Source organism: Daldinia caldariorum (assembly GCF_022478825.1).
Source record: "Daldinia caldariorum strain CBS 122874 unplaced genomic scaffold F4812scaffold_12, whole genome shotgun sequence".
In the NCBI taxonomy this organism is placed as follows: domain Eukaryota; kingdom Fungi; phylum Ascomycota; class Sordariomycetes; order Xylariales; family Hypoxylaceae; genus Daldinia; species Daldinia caldariorum.
In genome coordinates this window covers 962,661-985,322 of record NW_025953048.1, presented here as the reverse complement: position 1 = coordinate 985,322, position 22,662 = coordinate 962,661, and the positions used below count along the sequence as shown (strand labels likewise).

General features: G+C 46.9%; 6 protein-coding genes across 6 annotated transcripts; 3 read left to right on the top strand and 3 right to left on the bottom strand.

Annotated features, from left to right (window-relative positions):
- Positions 1-867: 867 nt before the first annotated feature.
- Positions 868-1,792, top strand: F4812DRAFT_83304 (uncharacterized protein). The gene is made up of 3 exons (XM_047939490.1): positions 868-1,159; positions 1,231-1,329; positions 1,396-1,792. The coding sequence occupies exons 1-3, from the start codon at positions 959-961 to the stop codon at positions 1,414-1,416; spliced, it is 321 nt and encodes a 106-aa protein (XP_047788867.1). The 5' UTR covers positions 868-958; the 3' UTR covers positions 1,417-1,792.
- A 1,166-nt stretch (positions 1,793-2,958) lies between these two features.
- On the top strand, positions 2,959-4,928 carry F4812DRAFT_434576 (NAD(P)-binding protein). The gene is made up of 4 exons (XM_047934715.1): positions 2,959-3,720; positions 3,779-4,030; positions 4,095-4,377; positions 4,442-4,928. Exons 1-4 carry the CDS (start codon positions 3,676-3,678, stop codon positions 4,708-4,710), a joined length of 849 nt encoding a protein of 282 aa, XP_047788866.1. The 5' UTR covers positions 2,959-3,675; the 3' UTR covers positions 4,711-4,928.
- A 4,474-nt stretch (positions 4,929-9,402) lies between these two features.
- Positions 9,403-11,441, top strand: F4812DRAFT_83103 (uncharacterized protein). Its single transcript, XM_047939488.1, has 4 exons — positions 9,403-9,881; positions 9,981-10,291; positions 10,362-10,577; positions 10,742-11,441. Exons 1-4 carry the CDS (start codon positions 9,635-9,637, stop codon positions 11,075-11,077), a joined length of 1,110 nt encoding a protein of 369 aa, XP_047788865.1. The 5' UTR covers positions 9,403-9,634; the 3' UTR covers positions 11,078-11,441.
- Positions 11,442-12,048: 607 nt separating this feature from the next.
- Positions 12,049-13,874, bottom strand: F4812DRAFT_83238 (uncharacterized protein). Its single transcript, XM_047939489.1, has 4 exons — positions 13,698-13,874; positions 13,402-13,590; positions 13,059-13,342; positions 12,049-12,999 (listed from the first exon to the last, which is right to left on the bottom strand). The coding sequence occupies exons 2-4, from the start codon at positions 13,536-13,538 to the stop codon at positions 12,104-12,106; spliced, it is 1,317 nt and encodes a 438-aa protein (XP_047788864.1). The 5' UTR covers positions 13,539-13,590; positions 13,698-13,874; the 3' UTR covers positions 12,049-12,103.
- A 1,730-nt stretch (positions 13,875-15,604) lies between these two features.
- Positions 15,605-17,190, bottom strand: F4812DRAFT_82977 (uncharacterized protein). Its single transcript, XM_047939487.1, has one exon. The coding sequence runs from the start codon at positions 16,777-16,779 to the stop codon at positions 15,769-15,771; it is 1,011 nt and encodes a 336-aa protein (XP_047788863.1). The 5' UTR covers positions 16,780-17,190; the 3' UTR covers positions 15,605-15,768.
- A 2,456-nt stretch (positions 17,191-19,646) lies between these two features.
- Positions 19,647-22,487, bottom strand: F4812DRAFT_82973 (uncharacterized protein). Its single transcript, XM_047939486.1, has 2 exons — positions 21,062-22,487; positions 19,647-21,006 (listed from the first exon to the last, which is right to left on the bottom strand). Exons 1-2 carry the CDS (start codon positions 22,347-22,349, stop codon positions 19,721-19,723), a joined length of 2,574 nt encoding a protein of 857 aa, XP_047788862.1. The 5' UTR covers positions 22,350-22,487; the 3' UTR covers positions 19,647-19,720.
- Positions 22,488-22,662: the final 175 nt, after the last annotated feature.

Here is a 22,662-nt window from a genome sequence, read left to right as displayed (position 1 = left end):
CTAAAAGGTATGTAGCGTTTTACAATATCGATAAAAGACGAAAAGGGGTTGACCAACACAAAACACACAAGAAACTAACAAAATATGAACCAAACCCTCTTATATTGAAAAAAAGAAAAGAAAAAAAATACGGACGAGTTGATACAAGAACATCGGCCTACCTAACTTACCGAACCCGCAGAAACTATTATCCCACCATATTCTAAGCTTGAGATATCAAGGGCATTGCTTCCCTTACGAGTATTTTAACGACTTGAGTTTGCCACTTGCGTATGGACTTCAGGGGTTATACGGTTTATAGTGGCATAAATCTATCCAATGCTTGTTATTGTACATTCTAACCAGGCACTTAGCTATAGAACATATGTATGACACATCCATATACCAAGAAATTGCTGCCTAGATATCTTATATAACTATCATATTACAAACCACGAAACGGATATTATCATGCCACTGCCTATAGGCACCAACTGTGCTCCTGTTCTAGGCTTCCCTTACGAGTCCACGGAAACCTCCGTGGTGGTATTGAGTGCTGACATGAGTCACTCTCTCCTTGAGCATCCTTGATCACAGCTATCAAAAGAGACCGATTTGGTACAACCTGATGATCTTTCACCTCGGATCTGAATGCAGTTCTGCGGCGCGCGCATAAAATCCGGGGAATATCTGAAGATATGGACGTTATGTTGGATGCCTAGGTGAAGTTTCTTAGCCGATATTCGGAACCACATGCAAGATATCGGCTCTACCGATATCCAACAATGGCAGCTCATAGTCAAAAAACGACTATATAAGTAGAACGCTGGAATAAAGCTCTACCTATCACCACCTGGCTCTGCTCTTTTCCCCAAGGCATTGGATACCAGGTACCTAGACACCGTCCTTTTGTTCTTATATAATTTCCCGACGCGGCTCGCTGCGTGACACGTCATTTTGTTTATCTCCGAAATCCAAGATGCACGTGCAACCATTTCTGAGCGCCTTGGTGCTGGCGGCTTGCGTGAGCTCTGGCCCGATCGGTCAGGCTACGTTACCGCTGATCGGAAGAGCCCCTAGCAACGTCTGTGTCTTGATCGACGGCGACGACCCTTATATCCTGGACCCTTTTAACCGCCCTCCATGCGCCTGTAACTGCATCAAGCAGGCGTGTAAGCAGGTGTGTAAATTTGAGCCAGGATAAGCACCTTCTTCATCCTCCCGCGCTAACCAATTCGACCCCCCGTGAAGTCGGACCCGGCTCAAACCGAATTGTGCCTCCGTACGCCTTGGCCCCCTAGTAACGCGGCTTTCCCTGATACGCTGGTACGCTACGCCGCCTGCGTTGGTGTAAGTAATATTATGAAGACCAAATATTGTATATTGGTTAAGGTTTATAGCTAATATCTTTATCAGGGAACGCATTGTGTTGGATGATAAGTTGCATAGGGGGAGATTGGAGGAAAGGTGTCACGATCCGCGAATTGTATTTGATCCCTATATATCAAAACTCGGCGTTCTATGTCCTAGCACTTTAGCGCTCCTATTATCATCTAAGCAGGTACCTAAACTTGTTGATAGTGTATCCATTTGAGGACACAATCACCACCCAAGTAGGGAGAAAGCAAGATGCTGATAGTAATACACAATAACTCATACCTCCGATGGGCTTAAACTTAACGACATGAATTGTTGGACGTCTGATATTGACTTGCAATAAATCAAGGTACTTCTTAACTTCGCCACCGTCTGTAGCTCAGTGCTGAAATGCCGAGCTCCCATCATCCCTGTCACAGTGCCCGGGTCTTAAAACCCCGTCTCGCGGTTATATACCTACGGATTGATAAGAGGTAGTCATTCAACTTGCTTCAAGTCGGTAACTGGATGTGCAGCGAATACTGATTCTAGCTCTTATCTAACTCGAGGAGTGGGATTGCAGTTGGTTGATGTGATGAGTTATGGTGAGGAGGTATGTAAGCCGCTTACACCTTGCAAAATGGGGGTAATGTTACTTTAGTTGTGCCTAGCTTATGTCCAATTGGTCTGTATCCTTAATACGCCAAGCATACAAGAGACCCATCTATGTGAAAGCATTCCCATAAAGAGAATCCCCGTTGACGTGTGACTTAGTCGAAACAAATCAGCCCTAAGCTTTGGGACATACTGACAGCGGAGGATTTTCGCTTTTATGACGAATTGGCCATGCCGCAGGATCTGCTTCCCCACACGAATCCTTTGTAACGTAAGAGTTGCGGCTTACAAGGAGACAGAACCTGCAACTACATATACATTCCTCAAGTGGCGGTCAGCACTGCGTATTCGTACCACAGTTGGTAATCCCCAAACTTGCAAATGCTTGGAAACGGGATCCATGTACAATACAAACGCTAAGATGGGTGACTGCTGTACGTTATTCTTTATCGTTTGACATGATCAAATCAGATCTTTCGAATAAGACCAGCTGGGGGTAAGCTGGCAACGGTCTATTTTGGATGGCAGCTTGATCAGAAAGGTGTCAAAAAAGGTGGCGCACACTCTAACACTATCACCTCGAATACCTCTCACTAAGCTTTATATAGATAAAATCAAGGCCAATACTAGGAAAATAAAATACAAAAATAAGGGGATTTATATATATGACTTAAGGTTTATGATAGTACTTTTTTTGTTTATTTTATTACTGTTGGAAGTGCTTGAAAACCCATTGTTGAAAGATAATGGTGTTTGTATGTTGGTAGTAGGTGCGCCAGCTTTCTCGACGCTCTTTTGTTGATGTGTTACAATAGCCTATGAGGTACCGGTAGGTAGTTCCAGAAGGGCCATGCATAACAGCTACTGCATGCTGGCCCTGGATAAGAATATGACCTATCATATTATGGGAATAAATCCCTGAAGAGATGGGAAGCACCCATAAGCAGTAAGACTAGCGCTCGGAAAACAGGAGGGACCTGCAAAGCTGGTCCATAGGTAGACTAGCACAGAAGCAATCCCCCATAGTCAGATTTTAAGGTTGTTGTTAAATGATCCTTCGGGCATAACTCCAGTACCAGGCTTTTCGCTAGGTAGGCATATTAACTGTTATCACGTAGAACGAGGTTTCGTGAGAATCATCATCCGTACCTAATCTATAAACTACGACTGACGTTCTTGAGGCTCGTTACTATTCAGATGAGGCTAGCTTGGCGACGACTATCAGATTTCCGGATGTGACCGAAGAGTAACATTTCAGTTCTCGCCTTACCAAGTGTTCTTTGGCTCGAGTTGACTTGACACGTGTGGCCCGTTCCGCTGGAATTCTTTTCGGCGTTTACCATCTACATCTCCGAACTTGGAGCATGATAGTCCCGCTGGGCATCGTTGGAGTTGAGGTAGCAACGTAATCGCCAGATTATACGTCACAGACTTATAGAGAACATTGCGTAGAGCGGCATATTCTCCCCGCGCCTTAACGCGTTTTGGTCATCATGCCGAGCTACGTGGAGGTGACACACGAGTTCTAGACAACGAGTTGTCTATAGGCAAAGGAATATTTAAACGTGTAGATGGCCTCTTTTCTCGGTTCTTCTGGAGTTGCTTATACAAGACGAACTCTCTTCGACAGACAGACATCACGAACACTACGACTAACCTATATGTAAACTTGCTATATTCCCATCATCACAGGGACTTCACTTTGATTATATACACTTATTCAGAATGGCGGCGGCTTTCAAAATCAGCGGTTACACCATCTTAGTCGGCGTACGTATTCTCGAAACAAAAGAACTACACAATACAGTGCTGACCCCTTTCCGAATAGGCTGGTGGTGGTATCGGTATAGAGCTCGGTGCCTCTTTTGCCGAAGCAGGCTCGAAGGGTGTTATCATTGGAGATATCAACTATGAGGCTGCCGTGAAATCCGCCGAGCACAGCAAGACCGTAGCGACCGCTAAGGACTACAAGGCGATTCCCGTGAAGGTCAACGTGACAGACGCTAAGTCGGTGCAAGACATGGTTGATGTTGCGATCAAGGAGTTTGGCAGGATCGACTACGTCGTCAACGCCGCCGGTGTGAGTCTTCGGCAATATCCGCGTATAAGATGTGAATGACATGTTAATGGGTATCAACGGCTAGGTTGATGGTCGCAAGAACGTCCCGTTCGACCAAGCGGACGTCTCCGATTTCGACCGTGTATTTGACATCAACGCCAAGAGCATATTATACGTCACTCAGGCCGTTGCTAAGGTCATGAAGGCCCAAGAACCCGCCAAGGTTGATCTAGGGCGACACGGCGTTCGAGATGTCGGCCGTGGCTCGATCGTCAATATCTCTTCTATTTTGGGAATCAGCGCCCTGCCCAACAAGGTCGCCTACATCACCTCCAAGCACGCCGTCGGGGGTCTTACACGAGCATGCGGTATGTGGAATCTCGAGTACATCAGGTATTGCCGTGAAATATTGCTTGCTAACAAGGCCAATAGCTGTTGACTACAAGGCTGTCGGCATTCGATGCAACCAGGTGTGCCCTTCGTGGGTTGACACCCCTATGTCCTGGGAGGAGTACAACCGAATCCCCCAACTGCGCGGGCTTATTGAACAGCTGCCCGCTGCTGGGCGTCTAATCGCGCCTTGGGAGGTAGCATCTGCCTGCCTGTACCTCTGCACGCCGGCTGCATACTACATCAACGGCAGCACCTTGACGCTGGATTCGTGCGTCCTAGTTGGACCTGCCGTGCCCGCCGTGGAGTAAACTGTGATCCTTTAGGTGGTAGTCATGCGGGGGGCTAGGGAAAGGGGTGTGCTCTGGCGGATATCTGCTTTGACGATGATGCTTACAAAGTTATCAGGAGTCTGTTATAGTTTACGTCTTTAGGATAGGCAGTCCGAGCTCAGAAGGACCGCTTTTTACCTAGCAACTAAGCTGTCTGTCTTATTAGGTAAAATGAACTAAAATTTCAAGCTTGTTAATCTCGTCTCCAAGCTTTGTGGACTGAAAAAATAAAAACTATAGATAATGGAATGTAGAGAAGGCCGCTTACGGATGACCTCGCCTCCTGAGAGACGTGGGGGAGGGGCCGCGGGTTTACCGGTCAAGTAAGCAGCGTAACATTGAATCCTCTATATCAGCAAGGGTGAGCAACTCAGCTCTTGCATAAAAAGCAAGAAATACAACGCACTTATCGAATGTAGTCTTCAACTTGGAATGCTCGAGTTCCGTATCCTACCCCTTTCCGTTTGCTACGGTGGAAACTTTCTTACATTATCAATTTTGACAGCAGCGTATCCCCGTCGCTTGGAATATCCGAGCAGGAGCTGGTCCTTGTACATACGAAGTTCGAAATAATACGCCATTATTCGAATAAGTTAAGGTTAGGTTAGGTAGGTAGGTAGTTATAGCTCTAATCATAACAGGTACCGATAACCCCGAAATATGTGACTGACCAAAACCCGGCTCCGTAGTTTTATGGGGTTATGTCACTCTACTGCTGGATCCAGCGGCGTCGATGGTGGGCTACTCCACAACGGGCCGCGCCTTAGCGGCTTCAAGCTTAACCTTAAATCGACTTTGGGATGGGGAATGGGTTTACACTAAGTTGCCATTTAGGACTAGGTTAAGGGGTCACGGATAAATTATATTGTACTATCGTGTAATTCCGATGTGCTGATAAGAGGCTTTTTTCCCGACTCCTGTACGATCTTTGAACAGACATGATTTTCAAATGAAAATATCTTGATAATATTCGAAACATAATGCGGTATAGGTAGGTAGGTAGGTACACTTGAAATCTAACCTGTTCAGGAGGTTTTTGGATCGGTCCTAAGTTATAAGCTAATTCCTTAACTAAAGCTCTACACTCCCTGGGTGATATGATGATTTGCCGAGTTGATAACATTATAACTTCAAGGTAGGTATTTTGTATTTATTTTAACCTCACTGCTAACGTTTCAGATAATCAGCCTCTACTCTATTCGATTGTCTAAAAATGGCTACCTACTACATACACTTAGGCTATCTAACCCGACGCTGTAACTACCGCATGTTATAATATACAGGAGAGACTTTGAAAAAAGCCTATGACTACTTTAAGATTTAACATTAGAAGCTTACGAATATCTACGAGAAAATCTCATCTCACAAGCTTGTCGGGACACCTGGTTTTAAATTTAGTAGACGAAGTATCCTATCAAAACAGAACCATTCAAACTGACCAAGACATAAGGCGGTCCCGAGTGAGACAGATAGTACAAGCCGATTATCAGAGAGGTCATTCCATGTATGTCATGCGTAGAACGAATACCGGAAACAAGCTACCTAATATATGTGGTAGAAGTGATCTATCAACGCTTGCCTTGCCTTCTCTTCGTTCAGGGCGCTTAGCGCCCCTCCTAAAGTAGGGCATTAGGTAGAAATACCAACGTCAAGCCATCGAGTTGACATTGTTCTACCTTGGTACCTAAATAGTGTAAGGGTTGATGTTATTATATTTGCAAGTGCTTCGAAACGCTATGGTAGTCACGCCGACGTTATGGAACGTGGCAACGTGAGCCAGGACCTCGGTTCAACCCCTATTATAACATTTCATCTTTTACTTCACCGCCAACTAATTAAAAAAAGTACCTAAGTACATAACCTAGTAGCCGCGGAATAATGCAATTCAGGGAGGATTGCAGTGACATAACTCTCGGGGATCGAGCAATTCCCCACATGATGAATTGCCGCCATAGAATATGACGACGGCGTAAGCACCTATGTCAACATGCAGGATATAAACAAATTAAACAAACAAATCTATCACATACGACCATAGGATGCAGAAAACTCGGGATCCCGTCCGCTCTCCCATAGATAAGCTGCATACCGCCGCATTAGTAGTTGGGTCGGTGACGACCAGCGAATCCGTGGTGTTGTATGTTTTTTTTTACGTTTTTTTTTTACGTTTTTATTTCTACGTTTTATTCTTTTTTCTTCTTACTCATACTTATTTTATTGACTTATTTTTTTTTCTTTTCGCTTTGACTTTTCTACAATCGAACTTTCTGTTACCTTTAAAATATTTTGATAGTTAATGGTTTATCAATATTAGGTACGTAGGTGGGTTCGGCTAGTCTGTGGGGACGTTCAAAGACTAGTTCTAGAGAGTCTATATGGCCCTAAATGTCTGTCTACCGTTTCGAGCGACTAAGCTGGTAGCCAACAAGGTAAATTATATTTATTTTCACGTTAAATATCAGTTAGAAAGTAACAGCCCTTCCTCTGACAGGCTGCCTTAGACTGTCTAAGTATATTAGGTAGCACCTAAAGGATAGCTTAGCAGAGATGTGGAATAGAAAGCCTGAGAAAAGAATCACGACTTACACTGATGCCCTCTTTCATTGCAATCTCGAGTGAATAGACGATGTTGGTTAGCTAAACGTTTAGCATAAAGGGTTCTAGTATGCAACTACCTAAGTAAGTATAGATAAGGAGGTATCCAAGCGATAGAAAGACAACAAGATGTGTATTATTAGGCCCAATATCTCAATATAAGGGCAAAGCGTATTTGACTCATGGCGTAATTTAGTGTCCTTCGACATGTAGAAGTCGGACTTTGATCAAAAACATCATGTTTAATAAGGCCTTTAGCACATTCACACGAAAGTTTCGCCTGTCCACGAATCTTCTTATGTTCATATCCTTTTTGGAAGGAGTTCTACAGGCAGGGATGGGTAAATCCTGGTGGGAGGATGTTGGACTGGTAGCCATCTCCTTGCACCACGTGGAGCATCTCTGGAGCATCTCTACCTACATAGTTCTCAGAAGTTATACGTATCGCCTTTCAGTGAAGTAAGTATGTATTACCTACCTAGACTATGAGATACGTACGTACGTACTGGCAAAGCGGAATATGCCATTCCAATTATCCAGTTAGCCTCGTCATACCTAAGATCATGACTATTTCCCGTAGTATTATTGGATAGGCTGGCGTCGAGAAGAAGTAAAAGCTAACATGGTACATCATTGAGCCTAAACGTTGATGCCTCCTTACATAAAGGATCTTTGAACAGTATTGGCAAGATCGAGTTTATCTAGTCGATCACAACAGCCACATTATGCCGGCTTCTTCAATCCCGTTCAGTCACGCCTTCTCATAGCCTCAATGTTTGAAAACCTCCTACAGCTACAGGCCTATAAGGTCTCTTAATGGGTTAACTCCACATAATAGCTACATAGATCTCTGCTACTAAATTCGGTGCGTCTAATTCGTTAACAATAGTTTACACGCGTTTAATTACGTCTTATATAATCCTTTTGAACGTATTAGTAAAGGCGAACCTGTTTCCAGTAGGGATCGTATGTTGCTTACTCTTTAACATCTAGTTAGTTGGCCGAATACTTAGATTTATACGAAAACTCGCATCCTTGTAGAGACGGGTATAGAGAATCAACGACACCAGGGCGAGTACCGAATTCCTGGATTGTTTTACCAATCGGATCCGATATACCATCCACCCCTACAAGGTTAATATGTGAGACCCTCTTAGCGGTCTAGATGCATTTTCTCCGCATCTGAAGCCAGGATTCAATGCCGAGAAGACCGAAGTCAGTTGACGTGATGTGCAGTGGAAAAGACCCTAGACGTTACCTTCAACGTTTGTATTACCTAGGGTTCGTCAACTTAGCTAACCCATACAAGTATAGGCTTTCTCCATAACTACATGCATGCATGCCGAGCGGGTTTCTTAGGTACCCTTAGAGTGCCAAGTTATCAAGGGATGACGCACGATAGCCAAAAGATAGAAAAGAAAAAAAGAAAAAAAAGCTAAACTACCTTATATTCGGTATATATACTTACTAGCCAGGTATAACACCGCCTGTTAATGGGCTATAAAAGTCTCAAGCCGTAAAAACGTGGGGCTATGGCGTTGATGCAAGGCAGTTGAGTGTTCTCACAAGTGCGCTTAAGACAAGGCTTTCGGCAACGTCAGAGACAACATGTACCACGATATATTTGTGCTCTAAGATGGATTCTCGAAGGGTATCAGGACAGATATGTACCCGCGGAGATATCAGGGAGATATTATGAGGTAGTTTGTATACCTGTTGTGCTATACGTTCTGCTGTCATATCTCACAACCATAGTTAGTTCTCTAGGTCACTCAACACTAATCTAAGTTAGTCAAGGCAAATCGAGAGTCACTAGCTTTAGATGTTAATCTAATTTCATCTAACAAGCAGTTTATAGTTAGACACAAGCCAAGGCTCAAGAGAGCCAATATACACATATCTACACCTATTAGACGTTTACTCAACTCATTCATGTTCTCTTGGATAGATATATTTCCATACGTCCGCAAGACTGTATCTCAATGATGCTGTCAATAGACCGATGAGACAACACCTTGAAAGATTATTCTCCAGAATACCCCGCTGCGTCCCAGAGATATCATAGATGAGGTTTACCTATGTTATACCTGGTTGTTGGTGTGCATTCTTGAGTGGGTAATAGACAGGGGACTCGTATTTGCTGTACGGGAGACTCCCTAGTTAAGAGAGGTTAAGTCTTGCAGTTTGATATAACGTCAAATGATGCAATGGACGTCTCTCATGGATATATAAGACCTCTCCATATCTCCTTAAAGTCTCAGAAATTACCTGTATAGACCACTTACACATACAATACCACTATCCAACCATGCTTGAGATTGCACAGCATAGCCTTTCTAGTCAGGAGGCATTATGGTTCCTCTTGCTAGCCACGGTGCTCTTAGCACTAACTCGGTTCATGAAGTCTTTCAGCCGGGGACCTAAGACCACTGCCAATCAACCGAACGAGAAGGCTCCCAAAGACGATGAAATCGAGCCCCTGTGGGACTTCGACTTCCGCAAAGCAGACCCGATCAAGTATCAGCCGTACAAGACACAAGGCCACGTCACTATGGGCAAGTTGAAGCAACTTTCTTGATATTCACTCCACTCACTAGGTACCTTAGATAGGTACCTAGTTAGGTAATTTTTACCTAAAGCTCATCGTGGTGCAGGAATCCAAAAACGTGTTCGCTCGGACTGGATCAGGATGGACCGGGGCTACCTCGCTCGCATCGAGGAGCGGCTGCCGCTGATCCGGAACAAGCCAGAGTTCACGATCGGGACGGGAGAGGCGGTCAACCCCGCCATCGAGGAGCTGTACGAGGAGATCATGATCAGGTACCTGCCCGCCAGGTTCCCAACCATGTTCGAGACGCAAGGGGGCATGCTAGTCAAGAACCTGGCGACGGGTACCACGTACCCGCTTACCACAAAGGGCCTGACGCATGCTCAGATGCTGGCGTATATGGGAGAAAACGTGGAGGTAAGTACACTTTTCTTACCTTAGGTGCTTTTATTTACTCCAACACACACTAACTAGAAAAAAAAATTAGGAAGACTTCTACTTCATGTGCCCGGACCCGAACGGGGATTTTCGCCTCCAGGGGTACATCGCCTGCTTTCCGGGGGGGTTCCTCAGCCCTGCGCGAGTCGGCGAGTCGGTACGAGAGATACACAGGCCGGTACCTGGGTATGAGAGGAAGCTGGGACTGAGCGTGGACCGTTACTTCGCTCGTATGAAGCCTGGGGATTTCATAGGGCGCATGAACGTAAGGACGCCCTACCTCCCTACCTCCCCCTCCCCTTCCCCTTCCCCTCTTACCAAAGAACAATCCCCTCCCCTTCCCCCTCCCCCCCACCGGTTCGATTCGGGTATCATGATCATCCTGCGTGCGTAAGCTAATCCGTACATGTATGTGACGCCCAACAAAAGTGGTCTCTCCAAGTCGACGGCGCGGACCTCTTCCGCACGGACGGCAATAACTACTACCCGGGGACGGAGCAGGTGGTGTCGGGGGACAAGGGGGACCCGTCGCTGGACGAGTGCTACCTGCGCGTGGAGCACCAGACGCTGACGAAGCTGGCGCGCACCAGCGCCGTCATCTTCACGGTCCGGTCGTACATGACGCCCCTGCGCCAGGTGCGCGCCGAGGGCGACGGCAGGGCCCTCGCCGAGGCCATCGAGTCCATGCCCGAGGGCCTGGGCCACTACAAGATGGTCCAGTACTGGGGCCGCAAGGTCCTGCCTTGGTTGATGGAAGACGTCTAGGTATACCTAGTAGACGACCTAAGAGGTACCAAACTACCTAACCTATGTAATTCTTGGCTCGGAAAGGTTTCCGAGCTACCTACCTGTCAGCGCTAGACGGGATATTAGTCGATGGAAACAAATATTTGGCGAGCAGACGTCATTATCTTCTCATTATTTGCTATGAAAAATTGTTATGAAATCCTACCTAGTAATACAAAAATTGCTTTATTATGTTTTACGCTATAGCCGAAAGTAAACGTTTGTTTGTTTTTGTCTCTCCTATAGATAGAGCTAGGTACATATTTACCTAACTACCAGCCTAGGAGGGTTGCTAGTTTGCAGCAAGTGAGACAAGATACCTACTTACATACAGTACCTCCTACCAGGGATCGTGAATTGTTTGCCAACTTCCATCGTGGGGAAGCGGATAATTCAACTGCATACTACCTAGATATGGGAACCCGCTACGTACCCTCAGGACAGTTGGAACCGATCTCTTACCCTGCTGTTCCTGTCGGGAAATTAATAGCGAATCAACGCTATCTACGTCTCAAGTGAAGCAGACTACCTAGATCTTCGATCTTTTCCTAGATGACACGCTCGTCTGAAGATCCGCTGTCTCGTTCTAGATGCAAACCAAAGACAAGGGCTCAGTAGCTAAATAGTTAAGCAAACTTACAGCCCCTGATCTACATGATAGGTTAGGTACCTGGTAGGTGCCTATCCCTTGCAATAGCCTCCATACATGCCTCAGGCGCTTATTCTCAGCGCTTATAGTCACTCCGTCTACCTTAGGTACCTCTTATATAGGAAGGACCTTGGAGCAAAACGCCACCTCCAAATCATGTTTATAACAGAGGTCATCCGCGAAGATATCACATTGCAGCCGTGCATGTGTTTAGATGTTAAACCACGCATATACATGCCCACATGAGTTACCATACCGCTAACACCCCTCTTTATCTATATTTAACACACTATCCTCCATGAGTTAGACTTAAGACGCCAGGGACCGCAAATCCAAGGATTGTTTCTTCATCACGATCATAGACCGTGATACTGCCCCCTCATGCCCATAAGATCGACATATTCTTCGACGTCGTCCATTCTCGGTATCTCCACTCCCTGCTGCAAACCTGCATCCAGATCCGTAGCCCACCCCATCGTCATAGTCGCCCAAAGGTCGTGGAACAACATTGGCTTTGCTGATTCTGGGAAATCCACTCCTTCGCCCGTCGTCGACGGCGCTACGTGATGAGGCGCGCATGTCCCACTCCCGCTGTGCGAGGATGGTGCGTATGACGAGCCCGAAGTGATGTTGCCATTGCTGTTACTGCTTCCTTGCTGCCCTCTTCCTTCCCACTGCGGAAGATACTGCTCAAGACTTCCGTCGAACATTGGGCATAGCCGCGCTCTCCTGTTATGTTCCTCAGCGGCAGCTTCTAACACGGCCGACTTTTTCTCGAAACTAGCTTTTACAGATCCTAGGACGACTTTGAGAGCACTAACGACGTCTGCTTTCTTTGTAGCTTTTCTCGCACCGTCATTCGCGACAGCACCGCCGCTAGTACTGTCACTACCGTCGTCGTCGTCGTCGTCACTGCTTGACAGCTTGGTAATATAATTGCCGAAGTCCAGGATTTTACGACCCTGAGAGTAATCATAGCCAGGGCAGAACGACATGGGGAATGCAAGACGATAGCTGAGAATGATTACCATAATGAAGCGTGCGAAGTCAGCTCCACAGAGGTAGCTCATCTGCGTTGGGGAGAGGTTAGAGACGTAGTCTAAGAACGTCCGTGCCGTATACGCGGCGGATTGAAGTTTGGAGGGGTCGATCATAAGCGCCGTCGCATCTTCCGGACGTGGGCGCATCGTCTGCATGAGAGGCGCAGCTACGATGAATGCGTCGGCATTGAGAGAGGCCATCACGACACTCGCTATGGTACGTCGACTGTCAGCTCTAGAAACAAGAAAATGAAAAGGAGGATTATCCTACGCTTAGTTGAGAGGTGGCTGGGAATTCTAGCCTGGAAGTCCCGCAGTTGCGCCTCAAGGCCAGCCTGAATAAGCTGTTTATGGTGATTGCTCTGGTTGCTGGCATGGTGATTTTTATGAATCCTACGCAGCTCTTCGAACTCATTTAGCACGTGCTGTAGACGGACAAGCCAGACGAGTATGTGATCCTGTTCGAGGTCGCTGTATTGCTCTAGCATATTGCAACACTTGGCCATCCATGGAGTGTATCTCATTGTATACGACTTAGTCCATGACCAGGCGTATCTATCGTGACGTTAGACTTAAAGGTAGCTATACAGTAGAAATACTTAATTTTAACTGACATTGAGCTATGGTAGAAACAAGAAAGATACGCCCGAAAGCCTTGCAACTTAGCTGCCTTTATTTCGGGTGGCATGGTCGCGAGATCCATTCGTGTTTCTTCGTCTAATTTTAACTCCCGTACTATGTCTACAGCCATCCGTAGATATTGGTGTGACTGCCTATTCTTCGGACGTAGATGAAAGGGATACCTAGGTAGAAGACAAGTTAGATGGCGGAAAGTATTCTAACCTTCCTATATCTCATACGGACGTAAAGTAGTAGCATATCGTATTTACTACCGTAAGTAGGTACCTACCCAGGTATAGGTGTAGAAACTAGATAGTAAACTCAACTTACCAAGAACAGTAAATCATTAATCCTTGCAACAACTCAACGGACCTTTCACCTCCAGCTACGAATTTTAGTGCTAAGATCTTACGATATTCCTCGTCGTAGAGACTATGACCCTGCAGGCTCGAAGAGCAGCTCGTCACGGCGAGCAAAGACAAGAGCACAAAGGGCATATCGCGAGCCAGCTTCCTCACGTCCGCATCTTCGGGTAGCGCGATACATGGGGAAGACGGCAACATAGCTCGGAACAGCCCGAGTAGTTTTTCCGCCGACTCTAGATTGAATCGGGGTTTAATACCTAGGCTACTTACCGGCCGTGTGGTACTTCGAGCTTCTGTCCCAGAAGGGGTCGGGATAGAGAGATCATTGAAGTTAAACGACCCTCTCGTCTGCGATAGTTGCGCCGGGTCATCATTTAATTCGTCGTCACTGGACGGCAGGAGACCATCGATGAAGCGCTCATGATTGTCTCTCAGAGTGTCGAAGTCGACATGAAGATCATCATCAGCAGGCATAGTAAAGTCGATGCTAAAGGTCTGACTGGGACCGGGAGGAGGCGGGTGAGCCTCGGCATCTCTGATAGAGTACTCTAAGCTCAACTAGATCCTGCAGCAGGGTATAGAAAGGGAAATAACCGGACTAGAGGGTCTAAATGGAAGGAAGTGAAAGCGTAGTACTTACGGCCGAGCAATCTTAGGTCGCCGAGTCCGCGGACCCGTTCGAAATACGCATTCCCGTTTGAACTCGGAGCAACTGTATCGTACGAGACGACATGCATGGTTTAGCTCATTGGACGACATGGTACGGGGGGGAGATCGAGTTAGGTAGGTAGAGTAGAGTTTAATGATAGGATATTGGCTACGATGGCGCCATACCGCTTACAGATTCCTGGCTGTATTCCAGGTTGACATTTTACTTTAGATATTCGACACGCCTCACAAGCGTAGTTTATTTTATTAGGCTTGGGTTGTTGAGCCCGCCCTTGCGTCACGTTGGCTTGCTCCATGACCGCGGATAAGGACAGCTGAGCCACTGAAAGAGTGTTAAGAGAAATACCTAAAGTATATACCTAGGTAGGTAGGTAAGAAAGTAGGTAGGTGATGTATAAAATATTATCTTAGGAGGTAGGGCTGGATACCGTAAATATTGGTAAATGGGTACAAATTATATCGGTGTTCCTAAATACATGTATAAAATATAAAATTATTTCCAAGACCTGACATGAAGAGGATATGATTCGTGTATAGGTTGATATATCACGATAATTCAGAAGCGGAAAAATTATGATGATAATGATGGCGAATGGGAACGGGAACGGGAACGGCTACGGAGTACGGGTTTCGTAAGCATTCGAATTATCGTCGGTGTGGGAGACAAACGCCGTGACAGCATGCAGAGTGTGGTAAGCAACTAAAAATCCGGGTCAACATCAGCGAACACATTTATTAGCGGTATGCTACCATAGCTGATTTATGCATAATGCCGATCAATCCACTAAATTCTCACGTGCTAGTCTGCCTTTTCTCGCAAGCAGTACTCTTTCTTACCCGTTGCGCAAATATGAGGCAGTTATTATTACACTAGTTATGCTATACCTATTATACTTGCACTACGAAATATCCACTTACACAAGACCACAGAGTTACACTATAGCTCATCTCCAATGCATTCTTATTCTTGCATATACAGTAGCTTATTCTTGCATATAGGTCAGAAGGTAGAACTAGAGGCATAAACTTACGGCCGCATCTTTGTGAGACGAAGGCTTGTGTGCATACCATACATGCGCAGCACTTGATGGCTTTTCATATATACACTCATAATACATACATGCAAGGTATTGCTTACATACCTCATAAGTAATAATAAGCAATACTTTGATACCTTGTCTATCCTACCTTTTAACACTTCTTTTCTATGCATATCCCTTTCCCTTTCCCTGTTCCCTTTTATCCCTCTTATATATATATCATAATCGTGTCGTTAATAAGCTCATATTCTCATCCAAAGAGATGGGGGGACAAAGCCTTTTGTTTCTATAATGATGCGCTACCAGATACTGCAAGATATATCCCGATGATCATCCCGGCGACGGCCAACAGCAAAGCTACCGAAGCCGCACTTATAAGTGCCGTCCTGATTTTCTTTCTCCTTCTCTGGGGTTCGCTCATCCAGGGTTGTGCCCACCATCCTGTCCGCCCGGCCTCTATATCCTCAAGCTGCTTTCTCTTGTGCGGAAAGCCAGGGCTCCTAGGACTCCGGCCGAGCTCGTAATCCTTTAAATTGTACGCTAACAGCGTAGTCGAGTCCACTCGGCTGCTCGGCATGCTAGCGTTACTGAAGCGCTCCGGGGTACACAGGCCAGGTGAGTATGGAGGCGGCAGTGGCAGTGATGGTGTTAGTGGTGGCGATGCAAGGGGTGCGTCTGGATCTATTACCGACTCCCGAACCCCTCGGGAGTCGATGGTGAAACTCATAAGCCGTCGAGGCCGCGGCATGGAGTCATCTTCTGGATTTTCCGGACCTATTTCAGGCGCCTCCGAAAGGGGACTTTTAACCTTTGCGCATGCCGGCACCTGAACACTTTCAAGGCCATTCGTAAGACCGACGAGGCTAGCTAGCCTCTTTTCTGTGGGAGTAGGCGGCAATGGTGAAGAGGGAGGTGGTGACGGGGGAGAAAACCACGAACTTATGGAAGACTGCGAGCGCGAGTGCGTTGCGCATCGTGGTGGTGGAAAGCCCAGTATTGATGAGTGAGCGGTAGTTGGTGGCGTGGCGCCGCTTGGTGGGAGCGGAAAAAGTGACGGTGAAAGTGAGACAACGCTGCACCGTGACGAAGGGGAAACATCCGAACACGGTGATACAGGCTCGCCTCTGCTATGTCGGAAATTGACACTTAGAGCGTGAGGCTGGACAACCAAATTACTATTCGATGAGCCAGCATCGACTTCCTCCACAGTTGTGGAGGGCACAATCAGTTTCGGCAGCGTTGATAATTCGGAATTCCTCCGCTTAGCTTGTGTTTGTGTGGCTTCGTTGTTCGACATTATTTGTCGTGAGTTATTTTGCGGTCGCTCTTCAAGACCGCTTAAGGATCGTGCATCCGCTGGTTTCAAGTATATGAAACCCACCGACCTTTGTCGATTCTATGGCGTAATTCAAGATGACTGCCGGATGGAATCGGTAATGAGTGATGAAGATCTGGACTAACAGATATGGCAGGTAATGTAATAGAGAATGTTCTCGGTAATCGGCTTGGGGGATCAGGTAAAGCGAATGATGGATCCGAGGCGCGACTTATTCAAAAGGAAGGACAGATAATATGATTGTATTCAAACTATCATCATCATAACAATCATAAACATCAAAAAGGAGCGTAGTAGGCTGGGAGATGAGATGTCTAGGCGCATGCAGAGTCAACTGTTCATATTGTTCGATTTGTCTTACTCTGTCTTTCTTTTTGCGAAACCCCCTTCAGCTAACAGAAGAACCCCAGAGTCCTGGGAGACGTACAGATATAAAAGCGATACATATTTCTGAGTGCTGACGGGTCATACCCGAGCGACCCGCATCTTCGGACATGCAAGGCACAGGGGTACGAGAAAATACCTAGCCAACAGGGAATTGTGTGGTGTTCTCTGGGCAGGATTCTCCATCCTTTGGTGTCGTGCCGCTCACATCATCAACATCATTGGCACTACGCACGGTACAGTAAGGGCAGTTAGATCAGGTACATAAAGAAACCCTAAGGATAAAAGGAAAAAAGGGCAAAAAAAGAGTAAAAAAAGATATGCGGTTTTTTTTAGCAGCACAACCAGCAAGAAAAACCCCCGCGCAGCTCGGCATTTGCAGATCCTCAGCGCAAGCTATCAAAATACACTACGACCCAGCCCACGCGGACCAGCGCCCTGCCCCTGCGTCAGCCCAAGAAGACCCAAAGTCCGGCGAGATAAATCAATCACAGCTCTTTTTTTAAAAAAAAAAACAAAAAAACAGAGGCCCCATAAAGCCCCATCCCAACTCCCAGACATCCGGACCACACCGCATCTCTTCAGCCCTTCTTCAGGCCTCTGCGTTTCTTTCTCCATTTTCCTCTCCCCTTCCACTATCACACCGACCAAGACGCCATCCGATTGGGTCTCCGAAAGCCTCGTAAGTAAGCCCTAGCTGCGTTTCCCACACGGGGGGACCTGCACAGCCTACAAATAAACCCATATTACCCATAATAACAGGTAGGTATTGCATTACGTACTGTATAAGGACCCGTTACCACGCGCGTACATACAGGAACATACCTATATATGCATACAATAGTGTGTAATTCATACATCATAAGACAGATATATCGGCGTCCAGTTGCGATTGTACCTTACATACGAACCGGCCCACTTCACTTCATCCACCTCTACAACGGCGACGATAACAACAACAACAAACCCACCACCTTATCAGCTCTACGCTAGATCAATAGCGGCTTCCCTAAAGCCCCAAGCCCCAACCTCCGCGAATCGTCGTCGCGGTCACGGCATATACGGGACCGTACCTGCATCTGCTGCATATACTAAGTTAACTATCACCGGTCCTCTCTTTCTTTCTCTCTCTCTCTGCCCTAACGAGCCCTAACGAGCCCTAAATCCTGCACTCGAGCCGTAGAAAAGGCCAAGATGCCGATTATACGGTAAGCGCGTATGTCATTGAGTATATGTACCTAGATATATTCAACGTTGCAATCCGGCACCGCGCACTAAAACCATGCGATGCCGTGGTTTGACTAACCTACCTACCACCTACATAGGTGCTTACCTAAATATTGAGGTCCAGAACCAGGTAACTACCTCCTACCTACCTTGACGCTACGCTGTTTGCGGACGTGTTTTGTTCTACCTATATGCTTGTTATAGCCAAACGCGTTTTCGGCCTAGATGCCGCAGCCTTAGGCAGGTACCTAACCTAGCCTAGCCTAACCTCGTAAGCTTATACCATCGTAGTATAATCCGTGTACTACTCCTAACCCGTCCACCACCAACTTGCGCGAATGGCGGCAAGAGGACGGGTAGCGCGAGTAGGCCAGTTCATTAGCAAAGAGGGTTAGGGCTGTAGTGACAGAGCTAATCCATTTAAGATTTGTCTTCTTTTCCCAAAGGGTAAATAAAAGAGTATATAGGCACCTTAAGAGGTAGGTACCTACCTACCTCCTGGTATAACCATTTTCGCTCGCCGGGTTTACGATCGCATAAAAAAAAAAGTTCCCGAAGGTTCGGAACGACTTAATGCCATACGAATTCAACAGATCCAACAGATCGCGCGCTTTGTAATTCTCTCCCAATCCTCAAATTCTCGTATCTGGTGGCCTCGTGGACTGGTGGAGTTCCCCCGGTCCACACAGCACTTGCGCGGCATAGCTGACGGCATAACTCAAACGTTCGCACAGTATATTTCATGCGATGCGTACATCCTTTTCACTGTATTGTACTAACATACCTAAGCTACCTGTTCGTGACGTTGTCAACCTCCTTCCCCCAACTTTTAACAAGGCCTAGGTACCTAGGTAAGATACGATAGCGCAATGATTGAATCATCGAATGACATGTCAGCTAGCCTCTTTCAAAGATATGCAGTTAAAACTTCGATTCTATTAAATATTTCCTCGAAAGATTGCTCGAGCTATCTACGAGTTCTCCCCCTATGTACGCCGGCGCTAAACCATCACCTTTACACATGCAATTGGGTTATCCGTGCTGCTCATGCAGGAAAATCGATACGAATATTTTGTACACGAAAAACGACCCCATTGGGGGGTCGTCTTCAACTGAGAAAATAGAAGAGTCATACGTTTGGTGACCATGACCTCTGTGGGCCCATGGCGCATTATTATTATAAGTCAGCACCACAACTGCTATTCGTACAACGGGCAGCTTGGTATTATTACTCGACTGGCTAGAACATCGTTCAAGACGTATACGCGTAGCTTTCGTCGGCGAAAACATTTCAGGTCTTACGACCCCCAACTCGTCCTTTGCCAATATCGACAGATAGATTCACGAAATCAATCGTGCTCCCTCCGCCAACGGTAACATTCAGTCCTTGCTCCACCATCACAGATGAAGGTGTGTTTCGACTGGCGTCTACGTCAGTGAAAAAGCTTTGAACTGAGGACTGAGCAGTAATTGCATCAGGTAATGTTTTTTCTTGGAAAATGTATAGCACAGCTACGCGCGCAAAGTCGATGACCTCTTCCGTAACAACAAAAGTTGAACTTGGCATGGGGGCCGACTTCGTACTGCTTGAAATCGCGGTTGCAGGAGAAGTAGTTGGTGTGGTAATCGTTGTTGTGGCGATCGTAGGGTACGGGGTAGGTGAGGATCGCTTGGTGCTGCTGGGTGTTATAGTGGTAGCGAATAGAGTAGATCCGGAAATCGTATTCGGACCAGTCAAAGTAGTCACCGAAAAACTTCCCGAAAAAGCACCAGTCCCTGCCGGATTTTCAACTGTCAACGTAATATCAACGTCCGGCAAAACGCTAAGAGTAATGACACCGTCGGCAGCTACAGCAGCTTGCGCAAGATCGGGACTAGAACTAAAGTCGGCGACTTCGGCCTTCGCCCCTTGTGTTCGAAAAGATTGCCCGTTGAAGGTTACCAGTGAATTTTCCGTGTTGCAGGAAAGGCTTTCCTTGTTGAACTTGGACTGTATCAATGTTGCAACAAGAGGAACAGAAAAATTGCTCTCCGCATCTCTGATCAGGCGAGGAATTGCCTGGCCGATAGTCACATTATTGATATCAGAGCCTCCCATACTAATCGACGTTGTTGTACAACCCTGGGAAGTGGGAACTGTGCAGTCCACCCCGGTGAAACCATTGGAACAGATGCACGAGCAGACACCCTGTACAATAACATTTGTGCCCCCATTAGCACAATTTAGCTGCGCCTCGCAATCTGAAATAGCTGGTTGCGCCGTAGTCTTTTCGGCCGCCTTATCAAGAACCAGAAATTTGACAGGAACGATAACTGCAGCGGCTATAATGCATAATAAAATAATTACCAATGCGAAGCAAGTCCATATAGGTAACCCGCAATAAAAACGGCGCCCCTTCTTCTGCGGTTCGAGTTCAGAATCGGTACCTTGTTCTAGTGCTGGCGGTGGTGGACCGCGGAATGACGTTCGGCCTAATGGCCAAGCAGTAGAGAGTCTACTCTTCCGCACTCCACTTCGACTTGCTGGGGGCGGAAATGCAGCCAACATATCAGACAGTCCGGACTGGTGCTTATTGTCTGCCAAACCAATTAGTATTATACAGAATAGTTAGAAGCCGTAGGTAGAACGAACTATAAAGGTCCTTCTCAGGATCACTGCCATAGATATCCTCGGGAAAGTCGAGATCGTCAAAACGGCTCGCTGGTCTACGGCCTCTATCCATTAGCGATGCTAACCTCGTCGCCCGTCGAATTAGATCCGGTAAGCTTGTCAAGCTCCCTCTAGCCTCGGCTGCCCTTACTGCATCTATGTCAAGACGTGGCGGTCGTCGAATTGCGGAGAGTCTATTATATGGTCTCGGCGATGGAACAGCATTCCGTACTGACGAAGGGTCTGTGGCGCTAGCACCTTCAAAGGCATTCAACATATTATTCGCAGTCACAGCAGCACCGACACTCTCCCCAGAGATATTTGCAGACGAACTCGACGAGCCCTCAATATACCCAGTGCCGTCTCGAAACGGCCCGCCCTGGAGCGGCGTTGGTCCGGGTCTTGGCATCGATTCCCTCTTTTCAAAGCTTCCCGTGGTTACCAAAGATGGCTTTCCTCTCTTTCCGATGCTTGCACTCCGTACCAGACTACTCTCGTCCGCGTCGTCACTAATGAAAGATTCTTCCGCTATCGTATCGTTAATAGAGGGCGCGACTGGACTATATGTGGGGCTATATCCTGGCGACAGGCTTTCGAAGCTTTGCGGTATAGCCGCGCTAGACGCATAGGAAGTACGCGATCGTGTTCTGGGGCTTTCTTCTGGTATCGGCGATACATACGATATAGTAGAGTAAAATGACGAGGCTCCTCTCCTTGAAGATGGCGGCGGACCTAAATTCGCACTTCGCCTAGAGGGGGGTAGCGAGACTGCCGCTACTGGCAATGGGAAATCGGGAATCGTTCCGACTGAGGAGACGGTCGACAGTCTCGATGATTCGCTTTGTATTGTCTCGGGTGCAGACATCTCCGACGCTCTAGCGTTCCGGGGCGTGTATTGGAAAATAGGCGTGTGCTCCTGAATACGAGAACCATCTAAAATTGATGGTACTTTGCTCGGGCGTGGAGGACGTTGGGGCGGCTGCGATCTCCCAGGTGGCGGTCGATATGGCTCTGAATCACTAGGTGACGGTAGCGAAACGGGTCCGGGAAGCGGCCACTGAGGCAGCGGTGTCGGTCTCGATATCGCCATTCCTATCTGCCCTTGCTCATCCCTGAGTTGTAGTCCTGGAGGCACCTGAGCCCGTCTTGTAGACGGAACGTCTGGATTTCCCCTTGCCATGCTTGCTTCGGCCATCTCCCTCGCTCTTCTAACAGATCCTGCCATAGCCGGTGATCGGCCGTCATTGCGCCCATATTGAGGTTGACTCATTTAAACGAACTCTCTGGGTAGCACAGAACCCAGATCGAACCTCTTCATTCCACTTCTCCACTTCTTCCCAGCCCTTCACGTATTTCTTTAGTTGTATGGACCGCATACACAAGTCCCGGCTCCTATCCTACAAGCTTAAATCGATATAATGCCAGTAGCCGTAGACCCGCCAGCAGGTGGATCAAAGGAATCAGACGGAAACGAGATCGGGAATTACCAACTTCGTTTTCGCCTTTGTAACGCGATAAATGACTTCGACGTAAATAGACCAAACGTATGGCCAAAAGAATTCGCCCGACTCGTTTGACGGTCG